Source organism: Coccinella septempunctata, chromosome 4, assembly GCF_907165205.1.
Source record: "Coccinella septempunctata chromosome 4, icCocSept1.1, whole genome shotgun sequence".
In the NCBI taxonomy this organism is placed as follows: Eukaryota; Metazoa; Arthropoda; class Insecta; order Coleoptera; family Coccinellidae; genus Coccinella; species Coccinella septempunctata.
This window is the reverse complement of record NC_058192.1, coordinates 27,699,605-27,723,989: the sequence shown is the minus strand read 5'-3', so window position 1 is coordinate 27,723,989 and position 24,385 is coordinate 27,699,605. Positions and strand designations below refer to the sequence as shown.

Sequence of the window (24,385 nt, the reverse complement as noted above, 5' to 3'; positions counted from 1 at the left end):
AGATTTTCATTAGTCCATTTTAATACAAAAAAAAATGGGAGGAAATGTACACAAAAAGAGCATATTTATATCCATATTTCAACAGAATTCAGAATCACGACCAGTTCATTGAAAAATAATTGAAGGAAACGGTTCCTGAACCTCTTAGTCTCAAATTGAAATTGAAAAAATTGTCAAACCATTCGAAATAGAGAAATTTACAGCAGTCAATTCAATTTTCTCTCTCACCTGAATATCGTCCTTGTGTATTGATGACGTACTACTGTTTTCGTCTAGTTTGGCCTTGTCTACATCCTCCTTTTGGAACGAATAGCAGAGCTGATGATCATTACGTGAATGGTCTGCATATGTTGATGGCACATTATATTCTACATGGGCTTGGATTTGGGGTGGAAACTGCTGCCCTAAGGCTTGGTTATAAGTAAAACTTGTAGATGGGGGCATCAGATTAGGCTTCTCTGGAGCATTCTGCACCAGTATAATTCTGGAACGATAATGAGTCATAATAATCGAAAAACAAAATTTATGTTCGAGAAAGCAATGAGAAAACTCAAAAAGTTAACAACAATTACATGATATTTAATTCATGAGGTAATCAGAAATTATAGATGCATTATTGTGAAGACTTTCAGACGATGGCCCTTGAGAAAACAAAATAATTTCGTTATTATGATACTTTCTGCTTGTTCGAAAGGACGTCATTTTCCATGAGACACCCTGCATATCATTACATTTCTAGTTTCATTTTGATATATCTAAATTAAATATCCGCTTCTGAACAAATTTTTATCGATCATACGACTTTTTCAAGTAAATTGCCATTTTAGTGATGTGTGATGACTGAATCATATACAGGGCGTTTCAGGCAAAGTATCCATTAGACGTATCTGGACAGAAAAATTTGAAATGTCCAAGGGCTGATGAAGAATTGTGATTCAGAAGGTTCGCGGTTACCAGAAGTGTATTGTCGTATTATATTAATAAAATAAATTTGGAAGAATCTGATCATAATTATGTAGATAGATAGACTGATAATCCGAATTATTCTATGCAAACAATTTTTAACAGCAAATGTGGTTCGTGAGCTAGTTGATTATATCAAATGTAGGAAAATTTGATATTCAGGTCACACATTAGGAGGAAACCGGTATAATATCCAGCTGATTATGATGAGTAAAAAGGAAGCATGTAGATAACAAGCCTTTTTATTGAGGAATATTACAGAATGGATCGGAATGAAGAAAGCAGAACAACTGTGTGACTATCTCAAAAAGTAGATATTCGTCCTATTAGTTCTCAATTGTGCCATACCTTCCATACCTCCATACCCATTGGGTATGGGGATGGAAGGTAAATCGAAGCTAGAATGTGCATACTTTCACACAATTCATTCACAGCAAACATTATTTTATGTAAAAAGAGAAAAATAATAGCTAGATCGAAGCGACCATAAAACAGGGTCTCAATCTTCAAAATTTCTTTTTCTCATTAACTTTTTTAAGAAAAAACAATGTATATATATATCTTAAATCCCGCAGTTTCTCTCGTGCAAATATTTCATAGAAACACGCTAGTTGAGATATCATTAGAATAATTCGAGAAAGAAAATTAGTAGAGAATCAACAAGCCTTACTATGAAGAGTGAAATCGAAAACAAATAATAATTAATAATCAGCAACGAAAAATTGATGAGCATGCAACGCTCTCCATGAAGAAAACTAAAAACAAACTCCAATTACTGCCGAAAGATTTGTGAAACTTTCCTGAAATTCCCTACGGCCTAAAGCTGCATTCATCACGAAAGCATGAAATTTACCATTCGCGATGAACTTCGGACTCAATTGAGTTAAACATGTAACTGATTAAAACATAAGCATGAGCATGATCTATAGCCGTCACGGAATTCCTTGTCGAAGTGATAGTTTGCAACGTGTGAGGTTGCGTTCACAAACTTAATCCGAGAGTAGAGTAGAGTATGAGTATGGTCATGCTCAGAGAGCATACTCTGAGGTACTAAAAGTACATTTGTGGACGTTTCGAGTAATCAAAGCTTACTCAGAGCTTGCTCAGAGTAAGTTTGTGCAGAAACCTAAGAAATTTGCCGACTTCGAATTCCGTGCTAGACTTGAATTTCATTACGAATAGTACCAGAGAACACCATCTGCTTAGCTTCCGTGCCGAAGTACACTATGGCCTGTGAATTGATTACGAATGAAGCTAAAGAAGTTATCACTCATTAAGATCCTATTCCAAATCGAAAAAATTCCCATCAAAATCGGTCATCTGGTTCTGGAGTTATGTAAAGGCTATCTTCAAATGGAACACTATTTTGAATTTAATTAAAAATATTAAAATTGTCAAAATTGATTAATAATAATAATAACAGTATTTTCCCGATGATCATTTCGGTGAATGGCTTGGTGGAGACACACCTGCTGGAGAATACTAAGAGATTGTGCCTGGAACCTTATGTCATTTCTGCTTCCCAAAAGCAGGTCATCCTGTATGCCACCCGAATCGTTAGAAAATTCCTACAAGGTTTCTGAGCACTATTTTGATCTTGACAATGTGTTTGTCCGATTAAAGTTAGACCAAACCCAAAGAGATGTTATTAAAAAATAACAGTGGTGTTTATTTTCAGAAGTATCATCGAAAGACAATAAGATGAAAACAAGTCCAAAATAATACATTAGATGTAAACATTACAACTAGCATCAACTATATCGTATATGTAGTACAAAAAGTTTTGAACTTTTCTAATGAGTATGGTTCACATTTAACAATCATGAGAAATATGCACTTTCGAAATGCTCTGAATTCCGATATGCTCTTAACAATTTGAGGCAGATAGTTAAAAATTTTTATTCCCATATATAAGGTACTTTGCTCAGTTAATGAGATTTTATGGGCTGGAAAAAAATATGTACATATTCTCCTAGTTCTATTGGTGTTCATATGTTTCTCTAAATAGACAGAATTTTTTCGGAAAAATAATAAGACTCTATACATAAACCCGGTAGTGTCATAATATTATTGGCACTAAATACTCCTGTACATGAAGCCCTGAATGTCATCTGAAACATTGTTCTCATTGCTAGTTTCTGCAGAATGAAACTATTCTGAGCTTGGGTGCTTCCTCCCCAAAATATGATGCCATAGGTGTCAGTATCTATTTGTTTTTTCAAGACTTTAAGAGTGTATATCACGGAATTGAGTCTCTTGCTGAGACCTTCGCAGTGCAGAACCCAGTTGAGGTTGCGATCGATAATAATACCCAAAATTTTTGTATGAAAAGCCACCTGGATGATCTGGTGGTCGAGAGCTAGACTGCCAGGGAATACTAAATTTGATCGAATGTTCTTAAAGAGTACTACCAAAGATTATAGAGTTAGGAAGATAGGAAACAGCCTCATATCGCTAGTACTAAAAAGCGTATACGTTTTGGCCTGTGTTGCACACAATTGACAATCAGGTGGCGCTGAAATCGTGCTCTCAAACTGTTGAATAACAGTTTTCTATTTCATAATTGAAGGGCGCGAAATTCGAATTCTGTTCCTCAATAAAAGGGCGCGAAATTCGAATTCTATTCCTTTTATTGAATTCGAGTAGACTTGGTCGAAACCAGAAAAAACATCCTGAGCGACAAAACAAAAATAGGCCTTTGTTTTGTGATCAAGATGTTTTTTTCATCTAAACATTGTTGTGAATCAATTAATATCAATGAAATACTGTGTTAGATTTGCTATACTTTTTATTTGAAATATATAGAAAAATTTGACAAAATTGAAGATTGTACATGGTGTATTCAAAGGTCAGGCTTTTTTTTAACGGAATAAGGTACAATTGGTGAAAATAATTCACCTTTGAAAACATCCTGTACACAAATAATTGAGCTCTGAATATAAGACACAACAGAACATGATGAAATGTTATATATCAAAGGTGTAATTTCTACACAATACATTTTTTTCCAATTAATAGAATCAGTTGAATTTGTAAAATTTTTATCAGAAATTAATATGAACAAATATTCGATACAACATATCTCAAGAATTCTTTTACATATTAGTTACAGAATTTTCAGAACCACAATTAAAAACAAATTTACATAGGTGTAACCTGTATGTCGGTAAAGATATGTAAGAATAACAAAGTCAACTCCGAAATGCAAATAACTTCACTAATAACATGAATTGCATATCAACATAATAATACATATATCCAGCTATAAATGATAAAATTCAGTGATAAATTGAAATACGTGTATCTATTCTAATGTATAAAATTGTAGTGTAAGAGCCTTGGAGTACAAGTGCATTTTATTTGGTTTTGAGAAAATCAGATTTAAAGTTAAAAATTATTTCCAAATTCGACCAGTTGGATTCTCTAGTACTTTGTATTGCTCTGTCGTTTTCACTTGAAGTTTTGGACTTACTCTTTTATACCATCCTCAGCTTGTCTCACCTCTTACTCAAAGACAACGTGGTGATCGCCAAAGTGCAACTCTTCACATAGACTAATTTCATCGTACATCAGAGAACAAATTTCTTTTTTCTGCTCAGTATTTAGGAGATGCAACCTCAAAGAATCTATAGACTCTATGTATTCCTGGAAAAACTTTTTTACTGCATTTCACCAAGTCAATGTCTGGACATACTGAAAATCCTATTCACTTCAGAGTACTGAAAATAAAAATCAATCAATATCAGAGTCACATTGTACGAGTTTCAATACTTACGTTCAGATATTTATGGTAAATTCGAAAAACTTATTTTCGGAGAATCTTCTGTACTACAGTTTCCACAGTTCCTCACCATACAATAGTTTCCATAAGACATTTTGAGCAAAGATATTTTTCTCTGATTTTGAAGTTTTCACTAAGGAAATACACAAAAAACTCTAATAATAAACGACTAAAATGAACTAAATAAACGACGAGCGGAAAGAGAATCAAAACAAAACGGCCATGTTTCTTCAAATCTTACAAAAGTCAAATTATGTTTCTCCAAATGGCCGTCGAATAAATATTTTAACCATTCTTGGCATCTTAGTACAACAATTGAACCACCAGGTGGCGCTACCGCAAGTGTATACGCTTGGTTTCCTATCTTCCTAACTCTATAATCTTTGAGTACTACATCTGTTTTTTCAGTATTGAGTTTGAGGCCATTGCTCGAACACCAATCTTCGATTCTACTGAACACAACCTCAAGTTTGCCAGTCACTGCCTCAACGCTGCGCCCGTGTACAAAAGCGCTAGTATCATCAGCATAGAGATAGATTTCTGTCTCTAATTCCATTTCCTCGGGAGATTAGGTGAATTAACTCCCTTCCTTTCATCCTCAGTCCCGTCAAAGTGATCAGGCAAGTCATCAACATATAGATTAGGTGAATTATCTCCCTTCTTTTCATCCTCAGTCCGGTCAAAGTGATCAGGCAAGTCATCAACATAAACCAAAAACAATATTGGTCCGAGAATAGTACCCTGTGGTACACCCATCATAATCTCGAGATCCGATGACTCGAATTGCGAACTCTCATCGCTCAACACTACACGTTGTTTTCTGTTTGATAAATAGCTCTTAATAAAATTGAGTGGGTTTCCTCTGATCCCATACCTTTCGAGTTTAGCAAGCAATATCCCATGATCTACCCGATCAAATGCTTTCGAAAGGTCAAGGAACAGTGCTACGGGTATTCCGTCTCTCTCAAGGAACTCAATGATTTTATGTAGGAGTTCATAAACTGCTGTTTCGGTACTGCGACAACACCCTGAATTTCGAAAAAAACTTAAGTAAACGGTTAGACTGGATTTCCTCAATTATTTTAGCAAATGAAGTTATCAGACTAATAGGTCGGTAATTGGATAGCTCATTAGGGTCTCTTTTCTTGTGACAAGGTTTCACCAGGGCGACCTTCAGGGAATCAGGAAAAATTCCCGCTCTAAAACTTCAATTAATTGTATAACAAATTAATATGCTTGGCCATTTTTTTAATATGCGTTTTTATAACTTTTATGGGGATACCATCATGACCACTCGAGTTATCGTTCTTCAATCTATTTACCACTGATAAGACCTCTGCACTGAAAGATGATGCAATTATTTTCTTGGAAGAAGTATCCGTACTTGCATCTTTATCAGCAAATGTCAAAATATTCGTAAAGAATTCATTAAAATCGTTCGCTAAATCACACATTTTGCATTTCTCACCTTTTTCACTGAATTTCGATGGTAATATTTTCTTTGTCGTTTTATTTTTACCTCCAAGTTCGTTTATAACCTTCCAAGTTGCCGATGACTTATATTCAGCCATATTTGAGACTGACCGATAATAAGATTGCTTGTTTAAACTTAGTGCCAAATCATAGCGTCGCTTATAGTCCCTATAAGGGAGATCGGCCACCGAATGCGAAGTTGAGCGAAGCTGAGAGTTTTCAATGCTAAATGATGAGTTACGTCACTCGATTCGTAGCTTGTCGATTATATTAGTGCTGAAAATGCTCAGCTTCGCGCAACTTCGCATTCGGTGGCCGATCTCCCTAAATATCAATGTTTTCAGGTTTACACCTAGAGACTACAAACAAAAGATCTAACATTTTCTTGAGGAATTCAATCTAAGGGGTCGAATTAAGTTTTTTCTTTTTTGCAATATTAATGTTGTTTAACTGGAAAGGATGCATTGAAACTCAAATTAATAACCTCTGAAAAATAACTCCACATTTCATTAACCTCGTTTTCCTGCATATCATAAAGGTTAGTCCAATTAATATCATCGAGCAATTCAGCGAAATTTTTATGTGCAGTTTCATTGTATATTCTAATTTTCCTCGTCACGCAAGAATATTCGGATTTTGACTCTAATTGAAAAATAAATTTTTGTCCAGTGATCTGACAGGTGCTCCTCTATAACATCTTCGGGGTAGAGGAATTGTTGATTTGTCCAACCGTATGTCCCAGGAAATTGAAGGACTTCGAAAATATTTCTTGAGTAAGGCAGCTTCGTCAGAACTCCATCGAGTAGTTTGTGTTGCTGATAGTTCTACACCATTAAAGCTACAACAGGATCACTTGGAAACCGTCGTACACTCTGCAGAAAGTAAAATGCAGAAACTGATTGGCAAACCTTTGCATGAGAGGCACCAGAACGAGGTCAACCATGATTACGTCGACATATCTGCGTCGAACTACTGGTTGACTTCCGGAAGGTTGTTTCCTGAGATAGAGGGCTTCATGCTCGCCATCCAGGATCAGGTGATTCCAACAAGAAATTACATGAAGTACATCGCCAAGGATGCCTCAGTGGCGGACGATAGCTGTCGTTATGGCTGTGCGACGCATGAAACTATCCAGCACATCACCGGGGGAGGTCAGAAGTTCGCGGGCACGGAGTACAAAAATAGACATGATGCTGTTGCCAAGATTCTTCACCAATAATTGGCACTAAAACACCAACTTCTAACTTCGAAAAAGGTTCCTCATTACAATTACCATCCGGATGCTGTGCTGGAAAACGAACATCACAAGCTCTACCGGGATCGCACGGTTCTCACAGACCGGAAAATAACCCACAATAGACCAGACCTCATATTGCTCAATAAGGATGAGGACAGAGCACTATTCATCGACGTGGCAATTCCAAATAATAACAATCTTCTAGATAGGCACACTGAAAATATTTCAAAATACAGAGATCTCGAGGAACAGACCAGAAGAGAGTGGAAGCTGAAAGATATCAAGACCATCCCTATTGTCATTTCATCTACAGGCCTGATACCGAAGAAATTACTAGAGAACTTGAGGAAACTTCAGTTGGACGAAAATATCTATAGAGTCATGCAGAAGGCGGTACTGCTCGGAACGGCGAGAACTGTACGCAAGGGCATGGGGAATGCATAGGAACACCGTCTGCTCCGACAGGAAGTGCGGGTGGAGCAGGAATCCAACCTACAGCAGGGAGGCGAGGAGCGACCCGGACCGACCACCAACGAACCCGAAAACCTGGAAAGGGCTCCAACAGAGCTTAATCCTTTTGACATCTGAGATATCTGGGATGAGTGAACTTTCCTCTGGAGAGGAGTGTGAAAGCCGCAAGGCTAAAGTCATAATAATAATAATATGATTTTATTTCCACAATTGCTAAAAAACAAATTGAAACAAGTCAAGTTTAACCCAAAGCCCCGAAAACTATAATCTATTACAGAAATCCTTAAACTCAAGTATCGTGTAAGGCTCACACTCAACTATCAATGAAAATATTCGTTTTCTGAAATTTTTATAAACACCAATATTCCTTATCATACGGGGTAAATAATTAAATATCTTCATACACATATAAAATACATTTCGCTCAGTTAGAGAAAGTTTGTGTCTAGGAAAAAAATATTCATGCATTCTCCTTGTAGAATTCACATTTTCACAATCCTGAAAATAATGTCTGTTCTTATGAAGAAAGAGTAAAACTCTATAAACATATAGACCTGACTGCGTGACGAATACCTGTTCTGCTGAGGAACTTCCCCCCCAAAAAATTATTCCGTAAGACATAACTGACTGGAAATTTGCGAAATAAACAACCTTAAAATGGCCGTTTGCACCGTTTGTCTAAACAACGATTAAATTCTTAAACAACGTTTAATTCCCTAACCGGGTTGCACCGTTCCTAAACGTTGATTATAAGGCCCTTAAACGTCGTTTAATCTAAACGCAGAAATTTGCCCGTTTGAAGCTCGATTAAAACGTTGATTGAAGTAAAACTTCAAATTCGATTGACAAATGTGTTTTCTATTTATGTTGATATAAAATTCGAATTGATAATGGATGATTTGGAAGATGAGATAGTACTTGATGATGATCTTGATGCACTTGGCAATACTGAATTTGGATTTCCCAGACGTTTACTCGGAGAAAAAATTATTTCGAAGTGATACTGTCAACTTGGTTCCGTAAAACTCTCAACATATATATTGTTGAGTTCAATCTGCTTGTCAGTGATTCACAATGAACTGACCAACCTAAATTACTATCGATGTGAACTCCCAAAAGTTTCGTACTCAGGCCCACCTGAACCACACCATTACTGAAACCAATATTCTCAGGGCGAGTCAAGTTAGATCGATTACTAGGGTTGCTCTAGCGCAATTTCATTCTTCAGCCGGAAGATCTCCGGTAGGTCATCAATATATACCACGAAAAGAATGGGTCCCAGTATCGTACCTTGAGGTACACCCTTTTCCGAAATACATTGATCAAGAATTAATGAGAGTTGTTCAAAAAACACGGATATATCACTAAAAGGTACTGAGTTAGGGCGGTAAATACATAGTATCAAAATTTTTTTTTATAACAATTTGGGAGGCACAACATTCAATTGAACTAGTCACACTAAAAGACTTAAAATCTCTTCGCTCAACACTATCCATACCGTCCTGCAAAAATATTGCGCATCCACCATGATGTTCACTCCCTCGACAATAGGAAGCCCCCAGGAAGAATACAGATGGAATGTAGTTTACTATTTCCTCTTCTGACTTCCAATGCTTAGTTAGGCATACTATATTGACCTGATGTTGCGAAAGAGTCTGTTCCAATCTCATATATGAAGTTCCAATAGCTTGAATATTCTGATGAAAGAGACATAGTTGATTCTTTGTTGTGGTCGAATGATGATTATTGACTTCTTTGGTTACGAAAAAAATTGTGAAATTGAACTCTCTTATAGAGACACCAGCAGGCCAGAAATTTAGGTCATTTCATAAGTTAGATATGAAGGTCTTTATATCTTCTCATGTAACATCATCACCAGCAATTTTTCCGACGTACATCCATCTCCTTCTGATAGCTCCCTTAATTTTAGAGTTGGGGTTTATGTCTTCTGTGCACAATATACTTGGTCTGGATTTTATATTCGCAATTTTTGTTGTTTTCTTATTCATTTTGAGCTTTGTCGTGAATTTTACGCCTAGCACTACTTTTTCTATTTGTGACAGTAGTCCACGGAATATCGGTTGTTATTTCATTTATTCTCTCTGCATTATTTCCTCGAACAGCATTGTTTAAATTTACGTTCTTCGTTATATCCAGATAACTTTCACCGCGCCTGTCCGATGAGTTAGAACTACTTGGATCTGGTTCTATGGTAGGTGATCTTTCATTGTTAGTCGTTGTAGATATTCTATTTGTAGGTGGTTTATTTTCCGTTACATTTACTGACAACTTTGACGACTATCATAATGTTTACCATTTTTTATACTGGCGTTTTCTGATTCAAGATTTTTTATCTTGTCAACAAGTAATTCATTATTTTGTAACAATACTATACTCTTACTTCTAACCTCATCCAAAAGTTCGTTCAGGAGTTTAATTTGCATCTTAAGATATTCCTTTTCAGATTCATTCTGGTCATTTTTCTCTTGTGAAATCTCCGTTGATGTCTCTTCTGCAACACTTAATTGCATTCACTACTTTTTTGTTGCAGTGGGTGCATAAAGTCACTGTTAATTTACTGATATTTGTTTTTTTCACAGCGCTACCAATTTCAACATCCTCACTTGACGCCATCTTTGAATGAATGATTATCGTCGGTTATCCTCGAAAGGTAGATACATATATGCTATCGAGGACTTTACTATAGAAATTTAAGAGATCTACAGAATTGTACTTGATCATTTTCCGCAAACTATTTATAGTTCAACCAGCGTCAGCCATAAAGCCTGGAATCAACAGCTGCATGCACTACTTATTTGGAAAAATTCGAGATTTTTCTTCTGAGCTCCTATGTTCATTCAGTTCATATTTTCGTTCGCAGCAAAATTCCATTAATATTCCCCAAATATATTTATGACTGTAGGTTGTATTTCTGGGAATTTTTTTTTTTTGATTAGCTCACTTATACTTTGAACATTCGTATTGCCTAACGTGACATTTTGAAATTAATTTGGAATGAAGTTGTCAAGCGTTGTCATAGTAATTGATAATTGCACTGAATGCAATTTTCAGTGTAATGTTGACATCGAGGTTGACATGATTGGGTGAAATTGGGAATTCAAAACAAGCGATATGCCCTCTGGTGTCAATTTTTGTAAATAAAAGTTATGCACTTTTGTTTGTTTACATCGAGAAACGGAGAATATTTTGGGGTTTCAATGAGATCATAAAAAATATATCTTAATCTGTTGAAAATATCTTTATCTATCTCGTGATAATGGGGAAAGCTTAGTGTTATTTTCATAATTTGTATCCTTCGAGCAAATCTTCGATCTTGTGAAGATGTCAGTTTTTACTATTTTCCACGATGAAATGAACTTTTAGTCATTGTTTGGACATAATATGTAACTCGTCCTTATAGCATAATGAAGGTTTTGTACATTTCAAATCAGTTACGAAGAATAAGAGGTGAATTAAATAACCTGGATATATAACCTCAAAATGAAAGGATTTACCTCAGACAGGACTTTTTTCATCTAGTAAGTGGATATACATATGAATTTCGATAACATTCACAAAAAATTCATTCAGAAAATCATTTCGGATTCCCAGTTCAACTTGGACAAGTTTTCTTAGCATTCTTAGCATGTTGCAATTTTAGCCATTGTATATAATGGAGAAGGTAAGATATCATAGTTGTGGCTGCCATAAATCAATTTCCTTCTTTATGATCGTGTAAAGAGCCAAGAAGTTTGGATACAAAAAATATTGCTCTTATGTATCAGCTGATTCAGAACATACTCGGAATTTTTTTTATAAATCCAATTACTGCATTAACGTTTTATTTCAAACTGTCAACACCATGTCGGTGCAATCTACATTTGAATTCCCAATTGTTTCACATGATACAAAATTTGAATTGTTGTTAGAACTGTCAAAAAATTTTCAACGTAATCGACATAAATCAACAAGTTTTTTGCCCTAACGCCCGTTACGTTTAATCTGAGTTTATATCCTTCGAAATTGGACCTCAATTCCAGACTTATTTGTTACTTTTCAATTTATCGAATTCACAGTTCTCTATAGGGAACTCTAACGATTTGTCAAAATCAGCTGAGCGTTCGTTGTCGTGGGGCACACAAAGCTTTTTATTATCACTGTAAAGAGGGATTTCTGAGGAAGTTATAGTTTAAACACTCTTAATCAAACGCCAGGAAGAATAGTTTTTCTAAGAACAGGCACAACATGCAATACTCGACCAAAAAAGCATGAGAATCAATGGAGGGAAAAGCTTGTGTGCCCCACGGTAACGAACGGTCAGCTGATTTTGACAAATCGTTAGAGTACCCTATATAATTATGTAATAACATATATTTCAAATATGAAATAATGAGAGGGGTGAGTAATTTCTTATAGTTATGTGAGTACCTGTTATATGCCTTCCATCTGCTAAATAAATGTAAGTACTGCCTGCATTGTATGTACATGAACACAGCTCCACCGGTAAATCCTACTGCAACTACTACCAACTTTGTCCAAAAAGGCCAAGCTAAAACAACAAAGCGGAAATATTATCAAATATCTTTATATAATAATATTATGTCCGAATGGTGAAAAAAATCACGAAGATAACAATATTGAGGCTATGTCCAAGAGAGTGACACACACAGATTTTTGGAGTTAAAAATTTCGGGATCAGTTTGCAATAGGGTATTTCGGATTGACGTCACGTTGAAGGTACACCTTAACCTTAACTTAAGTTTCTTTAATTTAGAACATAATAAGGTTGGCGCTCATGAAATGTAGAATATCAGCACGTTGTTGACTCAGCTAATATCAGTATATCACAGATAACAGAGTAAAATAGATCTGATAGTGTTAAGGATTTTCAATGAATCAATAAATAAATATATTATTATTAAATACTTCCAATTGATGAAAATATATTATTATTATCATTATATTGAAGTATTTAAAATAAACATCCCTAAATATAAGCCAGTTGTCCTGTCAGTTGTTAATTTATGTGAAATTTTTGTTTGAAGGTGAAGTTCCTCTTAGAAACTCCTATTCCGACTTCCATTAATGAAAGATTATACAGGGTGATTCAAAACTCCAGGCGAACAATTAAGGGACATATAGAGACTGATATTTTTGATTAAACGTAAAAAAAATTTTTGTCCGATGAGTTTTTGGACATTAATGTTTCTGTATGCAACCAATTAAATTTCATAAATTACAGTAAGCCTAGAAATAAATGAGATGAATGTCACCTGGTGACAAAACACTTATTGTTCGCCAATTCAAAAATTGCTTTGTTGGTTTAGTCCTTCTGTTAGACATGCAGTTTTATAACGAAGAATATGCAGATATTATTTTTGTGTACGGTTTTTGTGATGGCAGCTCATTAAAAGCTTGTCGGGAGTACAACATGAGATTTCCTAATAGACGACAAAAATCTCGCCGGGTGTTTTCTGCTCATCAAAGGTGCTATGGCCAGCGAGATCAACTGATTTGAATCCTTTGGATTATTTTGTATGGGGACATTTGAAACAACAAGTTTACGTAGTGGAAATTAATGATAAAGAACAATTAATTTAACGAATTATTAATGCAGTCGAACCCACTCAGAATAGGCAAAACAGGCAATTAGTGTACAATTCCCTTATTCTGCGTTGCCAAGCATGAATCGAAGCTAACAATAGTAATCTTCTTTAGTCATTAGCTATCCACGTTGGAGTTCATTAAGCTGAATTTACGAGATTTCTCTCCTGAAAACTGAATTTTGGCAACATTGTTATCGTGATACACTTCTGATGATTTCTGACGCTATGCAAAACTTGATGAGTCGTAGGTTGTGCACGCAGGGTTGCCAACCTCAACGGTATGAATATTAGGCCTGTTGCCATTTATACTGATTTTCAGGCAATCTACTGATTTTTCCGATATCCACCATTAGAAGGAAAACTTGAAAGTGTTTTCTGAAAATCTCAACGGCACAAATCAGCACAAATGTAGCAGAACTTTATGAAAAAAATTAAACTGCAAAAACACGAAAGTGCTGGGCTGACTTTTTTCCAAAATCTAAATTTTTCGGAAAACTAGAAGGATTTTCGTGAAAATTTCAACGGCACAATTTTTCACATATGTTTTTGTTAAGAAAAAACGAAAGTGCTGGGCTAACTTTTTTTTCAATTTCGCGATTTCCCGGAAAATCCGACTAGTTTTCGACAAAATATTTACGGCACAAGTCAGCACAAATGTAGCACAATTTTTTCCACTAATTTTTGAGAAGAAAAATCAAAAGTGCTGGGCTACCTTTTTTCTTCACTTTAGATTTTCCAGGAGATAAGAGATACTTTCGCAAAAATTCGAACGAACACTGTACATGCATAGCACAACCTGTTTCAGTCGTCAAAACTCATTTTTTCGATAAGTGTTGGGCTAGCCCATTCTTTACATTTTGTGAAATATTTTGAGAACCGTGTGGAATAAAACAAAAATTTCAACGGCACAAATCAGCACAAACCTAGCACAATTCAGCACAAAAATTTTTTTTTCGAAAATCGAAAAGTGCTGGGCCAACTTCACACACATAAATAAAAGTCCGTTTGCTATCATACCGCATCTTCACTTGTGTAATATTTATGGAGATCTCTGACCCTTATCAACAACGGCCTACAGATGTAACCGCCAAAAGAGTTTTTGTCCAAGAATTACACCAAAATTATCTGTGTGTCTATGTGGTTTGTGTGGCGATCCTATCCATCCCTAGTATCTAAAGAAACGCGTTCTTGCGTTCGGAAGTCAGAGTTCTGCGTTCTTTGATTGTTTTCTGACAGCACACATTGAGCGTTGAATAACACTGATCGACAAAATTATAGGTTTGTCCTCCCACCTAAGGAAAATATATATATTTTGAATCTTCGTAGCCAAGGTATAAACGCACGATAAATAAAAAGTGGAAGTTAGCTCTTGTTGTTTTTTAATAATTATATTCATGATTTTTAACAAAAACAATGCATTATAATATTTGCAATGGTGTAAAAGATTCCGATCGCTTAGATCTTTTGTCTTTTCTGCTGTAGGACGACTCCAGTATTTCTCTAACGATGGACCAACAATATAATCAGCAAGCATAGAGGGTTCCCCTTTGCCTTGGTAGCGTTTTTCGAATGCGCGATGTCTTGATGGAATCGCTCGTGGCTCGTCACTTACGGCTCCCATATTTTGTGGAAAGAAATTAATATGTGATTGCAAAATGTGTATTTTTAAGCCTATTTGCAACAGCCGAGAATTCTCTAGAGAATTTGCTCGAAAATTCATGCGCCGTGAATTATAAACCGTTGCATACGCACTTTCGGTAGAATTCTCTGTTCAGTTGCATACAAAATAATCTCTGCCGTTTTCTTGCGAGAATTTTGTAGAGAATTCTCCAGAGAATTCTCGGCTGTTGCAAACGGGCTTTAAGGACATGTTGCATCCCATTTTTTGATGAGCCTGTAACATCGTTTTGACGATATTTACATATTGCGGAGATTTGTGATTGCCAAGAAAATTTTTGGTCACTTCTACAAAGGATAACCAGGCTTCTTTTTCAAAGTCATTCAATGCTGCCAGAAACCGAACTTGTTTCAATAGTTTGTTTATTTTATAAAGTATTGTAGGGTACAGAAGTGCGAACATGGACAATTCACGCATGTCTTTTATTTTGATAACGGGCGCTAAACAAACGTAAGTACTATTATTTTTGGAATAAGTTGAGGAATACCTAACAAAAAAAAATATAAATCTCTTAGGTGGGACATGTTGCATCCCATTTTTTGATGAGCCTGTAACATAGTTTTGACGATATTTACATATTGCGGAGATTTGTGATTGCCAAGAAAATTTTTGGTCACTTCTACAAAGGACAACCAGGCTTCTTTTTCAAAGTCATTCAATGCTGCCAGAAACTGAACTTGTTTCAATAGTTTGTTTATTTTATAAAGTATCGTAGGGTACAGAAGTGCGAACATGGACAATTCACGCATGTCTTTTATTTTGATAACGGGAGCTAAACAAACGTAAGTACTATTATTTTTGTAATAAGGTGAGGAATACCTAACAAAAAAATATATAAATCTCTTAGGTGGGAGAACCCTTGTTGAATAGTGTAATCAATGTTCCAGTTCTGTTGGAAAAATCGTGGCTGAACGAGTTACTGGAATACTTCAACCTCCGATGAAGAGGCATTTTTTTTATGGAGCCTGGACGCCTCCAAAAAGAAAAGAAAATATTGGGAGCACCCAATAAACAGAAAGTGAGGAAAATCAGGAGGATATTCTTATTGCAGAATTCATTGAAGATGAAGAACGAATTCCTATATATTTTCGTATGTCAATAAAAAGAGTCAAAGAGTTGGCTGTTTTCCAAAATTTTAAAATATATGTCATTAAAATCTTCGTAACTCAAATATATCAAAATTATAGAAAACTACAGCTAGCTGACCTGATGTTCAGTTTCTCCCTTTCACGTTTTTTTAACGTATTTCACGCACAGATGGAAAGGGAATGCTCACTTTATGTCTCTATGTCTATGAAAGAAGGTATAGACACAGATTGACAAGAAGTCATGAAGGAATGGCACACAGAATGAAGGAAATGGGCAGAAGTAAGGGAAAAACCTACGTCAACATGGTGGAAGTTACGGATAATATTACCGGAAACAAGTTAATAGGAACAGATATTTCAAGAAAAACGTTAACAACAATGATTAGATTGAGATCTGGACATGTGCTATCACCCCAACATCTATACAAAATAAAAATCAAAGATGAGGAAAAATACCATTGTGGCGATCTCGGTGATATAAGACACATATTTTTCGAGTGTTCATTGAATCAGGAAAATTGCTCACTATTTTATACAAGATTGGAAAAATTCTCCTTTCAACGCCCAATTAACCTGAATGAGGTCATTTTCAGCTCCTCTACTGATGTTGCAAAGCTCATATCTGAGTTTCTCAAGGCCTCAAACATCAAGCTGTAATTTGACTCCTGTTAAAAGACCTACTAACATATCATGTTTGTTTGACAATAACAAGTTGTTGTTTTCCTCTGTCAGTGATGTCAACCTATTCCTGTGTAAACACCGAACCCGAGACCGAACATTTTTGATATATGAAACTGTCCAATGGACGAGCCCAAGGTTTCCCAACGTGACAGTTTGAGAAACAAAGAAGAAGAAGATAGACACAGATTACACATAGACATGGAGACATGGACTGTGCCTTCCCTTTCTATTTATGCATGAAATACGGTCCAAAAAATAAACAGAGAGAAAGTGAACATCGGGCATGCTAGTTGTTTTTTTCTAGAATTCTGATTGGTCCGCACTCACCTCTATGTGAACACACAAAAGACAGGTAATGGCCCGACGATCATTTCTCTCTTTCTATAAAATAGCCAATTTCATGCTGGCATTGCTCAATCCATGTTTCTATGTTCTATGTCTATGAGATTACAGAAACAATTTTTTGTAATCTGTGGATCTAGAATTCTTTATCTTCTTGATCGGTTCCACTGTTGTCGAATTACCAAAATTTACTAGACTTTAGTTAAGGCATTCTACGTCACAAGCATTTCCGTATTTGAATGTTTACCAAGTTTCGAAGGGTGTATTTCTTTCTAACAGAATTTTGAGACGAAATTTTTTACGTGTTGGATAACTAGTGGGAAATGATTTCCATAAATAATTTCAAATTCGATTTAGGTGTTTTAGGAAACTTGCCAATTATACGTGTGGATTAAATATGGCATACAAAAACAAGACCCTAATTGGAGGAAAGGCATCATCAGGCGTTCTGCGTTCTCTTTTTTTTTGACAACAGAATTCGTGGTTGCTAGCGCTCTCATCTACCGTCAGGGTCGCACCGTCGGCAGTGTGTGGTCTAAGCAATCCTTTGATTATAAAGAACGCACAACGCTGACCACAGAACGCGGGCGCTAGAACGCCTTCTACTGAACGGTACTAAAATCGTCTTTTTGGGGTTAACAGTGGGCCCTTCTCAGATACATCACTCGTGCGTTAAGGTTAGAGCTTGCAGGCGATCACAAACCGCGGCGTCATACTTGCCCAGAACAATTATCATTAGATCATTGGCATATAAGATGTAGTAAAAATTTGACGGAAACTGGACGCGCTGCCAGTTAAAATGGCTACACAGAATATTGAAAAGAGTTGTGATGAATGGATGGCAATCTATAACTATGGAGAGAAGAGAGAAAGGGAGGACGATCGCAGAACACAGATAATTTGTCTCCTGAATCATGTTCCAGTAGACAATTTATTTTTTATCCAATAGATGTGCTAGTGTCGCTAGAAGGAAATGAAATTTTGATTCAAATTAGTTGAAGTTGGCTGAGTTATAAGATTATTCAATAAATTTTCAATTTTTCATGCGAATGGTGATTTATTGTAGCGTCTGTGGGCGTGAGAGTGGTTCACTGTACGAACGGAAGAAGAGACTTCAAAACAATTCACGCCAGATACCCGTACCGTACCGAAGGAGAAGGTAAAATCTTCTAATTATTCATTGCTATTGAATATATTTGTACATATCTACATAAAATATGCAATACATATATTCTTGATGACTTATGGATTATTCTCGGGATTATTTAATTCAATACATCTTTTAATAAGTATATTCATTTCAGAGTACATTTTTCCAAAGAAAATGGGAACAAACCTTGTTACAAGAATTGGCTCCAAATCAATTTGTCCATTATTCAAAACAGAATCTTCTCTATAAAGTGGAAAATCTGAACCTGACACCTTCTGCTTTTTTCATGTACCGAAAGTTTTTATATGGGGGCGCGCAGACATGCAACTCGACACAAACTAAGCGATTGCGTATGTGTGCGCCCTCGAACCGCTTCGCTTGCAATCAAACTGTTGCGCTACTATCGCGAAACTGAAAAGTTGCATGTCTGCGGCAGGCCTTATATGGGGCCGCGCCGACATGAACTCAAAAGTTTTGCGATCGAATGGTTTCAGCCTCGACGTAAACTAAACGATTGCGCAACTGTTTCGAGCCCTAAAAGTGATGTCAGTAAAATGGGCTATTCCTCCTCAAAGTCGCACATAATCACAATTATTCTTATCAAAATACGCAAATTGTGAACGGTCATGATCGCGTATTTGTGTTCCCTACATCTTGTGATCGTGATCGAGGCCGCTTATACAGTGTGTACATAAAGTATGGCATAAATTCATTTTCTCGCACTGGGATTTAAAGAAAAAAATGCTGGAACACGTCGATTTACTTTTTAACAGGGGCACATTTTAGGCATATTACCTTGCCTCTAGCTTCACCCCCTGAGCGTGGGTGAGTGTCACCCTTAGTTTTTGTAATTTTGTTCAGTGATACCTCATTTTGAAGGTCTCCCGTTCCAGATTATAGCCTAGAGTTCGAAGTTGCTAGTGTTATCTTTGCTTGAGAATTCTAATAAAATTCGGAATTTTGAGAAGCTGTCATGTTAAAAAAGATAACACTAGCAACTTCAAACTCTAGGGCTATAATCTGGAACGTGAGACCTTTAAAATGAGTTATCACTCGACCCCCCCATCCATTACAAAAACTAGGGGTAAGGTAATATGAATAAAATGTGGCCCTCTTAAAAAGTAGATCGACATGTCCAAGCATTTTTTTTAATCCCAGTGCGAGAAAATTAATTTATTCCATACTTTATGTACACCCTGCACGTGTTCTCCACTTAAGCTATTATTAATTTATATACATACTTTATTCAAGGAACTACAATTCTATATATGTATTATCTATTTGTTGAATTCGTTGATTTCGTAGGAATTTTATCAATTTCTTGCTCATTACGACTTACTATACTGATGCTTTGAATCTTTAAAATATAATTCATGGTATTTTATTGCATATAAATCGGAAAATCAATAAAAAGCATACTGGTCATTTGTACATTAAGAAACAAAAGCTTCTCATATTTTTTCAACAATTCTTTTCAGTAAATATCAATTTCATGTATGTCAATTGAGTGATGAACTAATGTAATTTTTCAATATACATATATTTTCGATACATTCATTGCCACATAGGTATCTATATACTCACTTTAATTAATTTCATTTGGAGAAATATACTAAAAAATTCATCGAAAACAAATAAACTATCTTAACCTGCAATTGAAAGAAGGCATTCCATTTTCAAATTGAAGCTTAAATTCCCCAAATCACAGAAATTTGGGTTACCACAATTCACTTCTAGCGATCGCAGTGACTCACTTATTTTCCACATTTTTGAGGAGACTTTTTTTACTCGCTTTTTAAGTACGGCGATTGTTCTCATTTTCTTTACTCTCCATACTAATGACACAAAGAAAATCCCATTAATAATTAATTTTCTTTACTAATTTTCAACACAGACATGAGTAACTGGTTTAAAATTAGTTTCAAGTTTGATATTCGCCATTGAAATTACACTTCGATACGGAATTTGCTGAATGGACTTCACTATTTGTCCCTACCTATCAGTATACATGTCATCCGAAGTATAGATTCTAGATAGATAAAAGCAAACCTATACAGGAATCAAAAGATCGCGATGATAACTTACCAATTAGTCCTCTTTGAACTTCTTCAGCTGCTCTATCAATTAAAACAAATAATGACCAGATAACACATATAGCTGCAACAAAATGGAACAATATTGCACATAATAATCTTCTTCTTTCTACACCACTCATTTCCAGTCTCCTCCACTGAAAAAAAAAAATGATAATTGAAATCAAATGCAATTTCTCACAACTATAAAAGTAATTCAATTCATTAAGAGTCTATGTGCAGTTTTGAGTATAAGCTATACTATCTATTTCGCAGATTGAATTTTGTAAAAAATATTTGTATATTTTTGCTGAAGATACATAGTTGCAAAATTCTTTGTAATCATCCTTATTCTTTTCGGGAATTATCTTTAAAAATCAAATAATTTCTACTGATTATCTAACTAAAACCCTACAATGTTGTTGTTTCTGCCCCATTGTTTAGTTTTGAAGGCAGGGCCGTAGCGAAGAGCTTTTCCGAGGGGGGGGGGATTCGAATTTTGGCGCCCCTCTTTAAAAAAAATTCACAGGATATCGAAAAAAACAAGAATATGGAAAAGGTATATTATGATATGTAATACAAATATGTGCCTACAGTTTTTTAAAGAGTTAATTATAAATGAACATGAGTATAAATGAAAATACCTCACAAATATTTTAAGTAACAAGTGTAATAATAAATCTGTGATTAATTAAACTAATCTACGAAACAAGAAAATATTCTCATAAATATTGCTATTCAGATCACACTTTAATTCTTCGTTCTTTTAATAGGCTCCAAGAAGTCTCAATAGAAAGAGAAAGAGTTGCTGCGATTTTTTTTCGCATTTCAGTAGAAGCAAATCGTTCAGACGCTGATCAGACATTGTTGTTCTGAGAACATTTTTTACTAACTTAAGTTGACTAAACGTTCTCTCGTTAGTACTGGTACTATAACCATCGGTTACGACAAATCTTAAAATGTAATCGGCGAGTTTTAACATTTTATATTTCGTTGCCAATACACCAGCTACTTCAGTTAATGATTTACATTATTCGCAATCAAAAAATAAAATCATGAGTTCGGTAAGTAATGCTTGTGGGTCTGGCCTATCTAGCTTTGGCGGAATCATATTGATCAATGCTTCTAAGTACTCCAGTTTCAAATTTTGTGATTTCAGCGGAAAATGGAAAACTTTAAATATTGGATCTAACGTTTCTATTACTGATATCACGTTCAATGATAAATTATTAATGAGCGTGTCTAATACTTGTTTGAACTCTTATCTATAAAATCTATATAAACCCAAAATTGTCTCATTTTTATTTCTGCTATCGAATTTTTGGGGTCCTAATCGATGCCGATGAAATTTTTTAAAGTCTTCTTTCACATTGATGTCGAATTTTTCAGCAAACTGCTTTGCGCTGGCGATCAAATCATCGATAGATGAGCTATTTTCATTCATTGTTTTCAAAATTTGAATGTGTAATTCTAATATATTATTGCAATCGATCACATTCATTTCGGGAGTCTCGATAGATTCAATTGAATTTTTTAGTTTGAACATCACATTTTTCATGAAATAAAGGGTTACAATGAAGTCAAAATTCAAAATTTTCTTTCTCAATCCTGAACTTTTTGTTCTAGAGGTGCTGTCAAAGTCAGTATTTTCGGCAATTTCTTGGAGGAGTTGAACTATCTCTTCGTAGGAAATATTGACGGCCTTTATGCTTTCGGCTCTAGCAACCCAGCGTGTTCTAGACAAATTTCTGAGTTTCAAAGAGTTTTCAATTTTATGTTATGTTTATTTTATTTATGTATCCATCACATTTGCGGCTTTTTCCGTCTCAATTTTCCTTTTCTGCGTCCTTTTTCTGAATTCCGCTCCAGACGGTTTGAGCTTTTTTTGGCAGGGAACCATAATACGATAAAATGCTTTTAAATGGTTAAACTCATGTGTTCACACCGCTGACCGCTCTGACAACGAGACTTTACAATGCCGCCACTGTAGTTCCCATGAATCGACTAGATGGCGGGGCACGCAGTTTGTTATGATTTCGCGCCTGCGCGGTCTATTTGGCGCCCTATCGAATGTGCTCCGGGGAGGGGATGCTCCCCCCCTCCCCCCCTATAGCGACGGCCCTGTTTGAAGGCATCAATCTGATCCCAAAATTTGACACTGTAATGCAGCAGACTGGGATGCACTGCGAGATGTTTAGGCATCATCCAATGAATATTAACCCCCACTCAAAGATCATACACGTGGAATGAAATGAGGGGCATCTAACATCATTTTAGAAGGCATTACAGGTGCTGTACTTTTAGAAACCTTTATTTCATATAAAATCAAGTGACTTTCTATGGCAGCGACTGCAGAAGCGTTTGCGTAGCTACTGCGGAGGATAGGCGCCTGAAAATTACAGTGACTATATACCCCCCCATAGTGGCGACATAGACTGTCTCATTTTCTATTGGTTGATCCGCCATGTTTTGTCGGACGTCAAAATGAATGGTATTCGCATGGAATTTCTAACCTATATTATTATTTCTATGTTTATTTGTTTACATTCTTGGCAAAACATGGCGGATTTTTGACAGTTTTATGACCCGTTGTCGCCACTGTGGGTTATATAGTCACTGTACGAGAAATGAGAATGTAGCGCCCTCGCTTTGTAGTCGCGGAACTATAAATATTGACATTGCTTTTGCGTTTTGTTTGGTGTTACTGTGATTTCATACAAAATTAAACCATTTTAAAAGCTACGAGTCGATAGAATCGCCACAATACAACTCCTTAGTCGATCCTTAGTATTCTTTTAGGAACAAAATAAAATCCGAATATCAATTTTCTTGATCTACCTCAAGTTGGCACTAAATATCTGTTTGGGAAAAGTGTAGTATTGATGGAGTGACAAAAAGCTTGGTAACTGAAATTAATCATAATGATAATGTCTTTATTTCCAAAAAATAATTCGAAATACATAGTTTTTTCGAGTAATAATGTGTATTAAGATTTATTGAAGGATGAACTAATGATATGAGTGAATAGAATAGAATATCATATTGATATCAATCCAACTATATTCTTAGGAAACTGAGTTGTCAAAAATTAATCATATTTCAAAATACACGAGAATTTTACTCCTGAAAAAAAGTACAAGCAATTGCTTCTACTATCCTGTCTAATAGTTTTCACACAATTGAGACCAATAAAATGGTTAAGAGTAAAGATTACTACCTGTATATCAAATCACACTAAGAATGTATGTTAGTATTATTCACTTGGATTTGAAAATATCCAAAATTTTTAGACCCATTATTATCCAGCTAACCTCGAAGAAGCTGTAATCTGTAATAGATCTTGTGTGGCTTTCAATTCCATTCGCAAAACAGTTTCTGCAGCAGGTTCGACTTTTCACAAGAGCATTCTTCCCTATCAATTATTTGCAACCTCAATGTGAATATTTATAGATCAAAGCCAATTAACAGTTTTCATTGAATGTTAGAATTGTTTCTCTGAAAAAGAGCTCTAAAACGTGCCATCGGTTTTGCTCTATCTCTTTTAGTTTCAGAGATTCCCTCAGTGGACATCGAATTCGAAAGCCCTGTACAACTTAATTTTTCAGCATTAATTTATGTACCTATTTGAAATTTTATTCTGTTGCTATTTGGGATATAAAGATTTTGAAACAACCAAAATATCGAGATGATGCCCATCTTCTCTAATGCATTTCATTGATAAAGCCGTCTCATACAGCGTTTCTTCTTCAATTAAGCTGCACTCGTTTCTGAACAGTGGCTGTTATTAAGGTGAGAATTCTGTAAGCTGTATGTTGATTTCAAACAGATGTTGATTTTGATATA

The 24,385-nt window shown here is 35.5% G+C and overlaps 1 protein-coding gene across 3 annotated transcripts in view; it reads right to left on the bottom strand.

Annotated features, from left to right (window-relative positions):
• LOC123311227 (E3 ubiquitin-protein ligase MARCHF8) overlaps positions 1 to 24,385 on the bottom strand; it is a 32,644-nt gene that overhangs the window by 3,609 nt on the left and 4,650 nt on the right. For all 3 annotated transcript variants that reach the window (XM_044895063.1, XM_044895062.1, XM_044895064.1), the window contains exons 2-4: positions 20,556 to 20,700; positions 12,354 to 12,474; positions 229 to 484 (exon numbers count right to left, since the gene is read on the bottom strand). In XM_044895063.1, the coding sequence (XP_044750998.1) occupies positions 229 to 484; positions 12,354 to 12,474; positions 20,556 to 20,700 (522 nt within the window). The remainder of the gene's footprint in view (positions 1 to 228; positions 485 to 12,353; positions 12,475 to 20,555; positions 20,701 to 24,385) is intronic.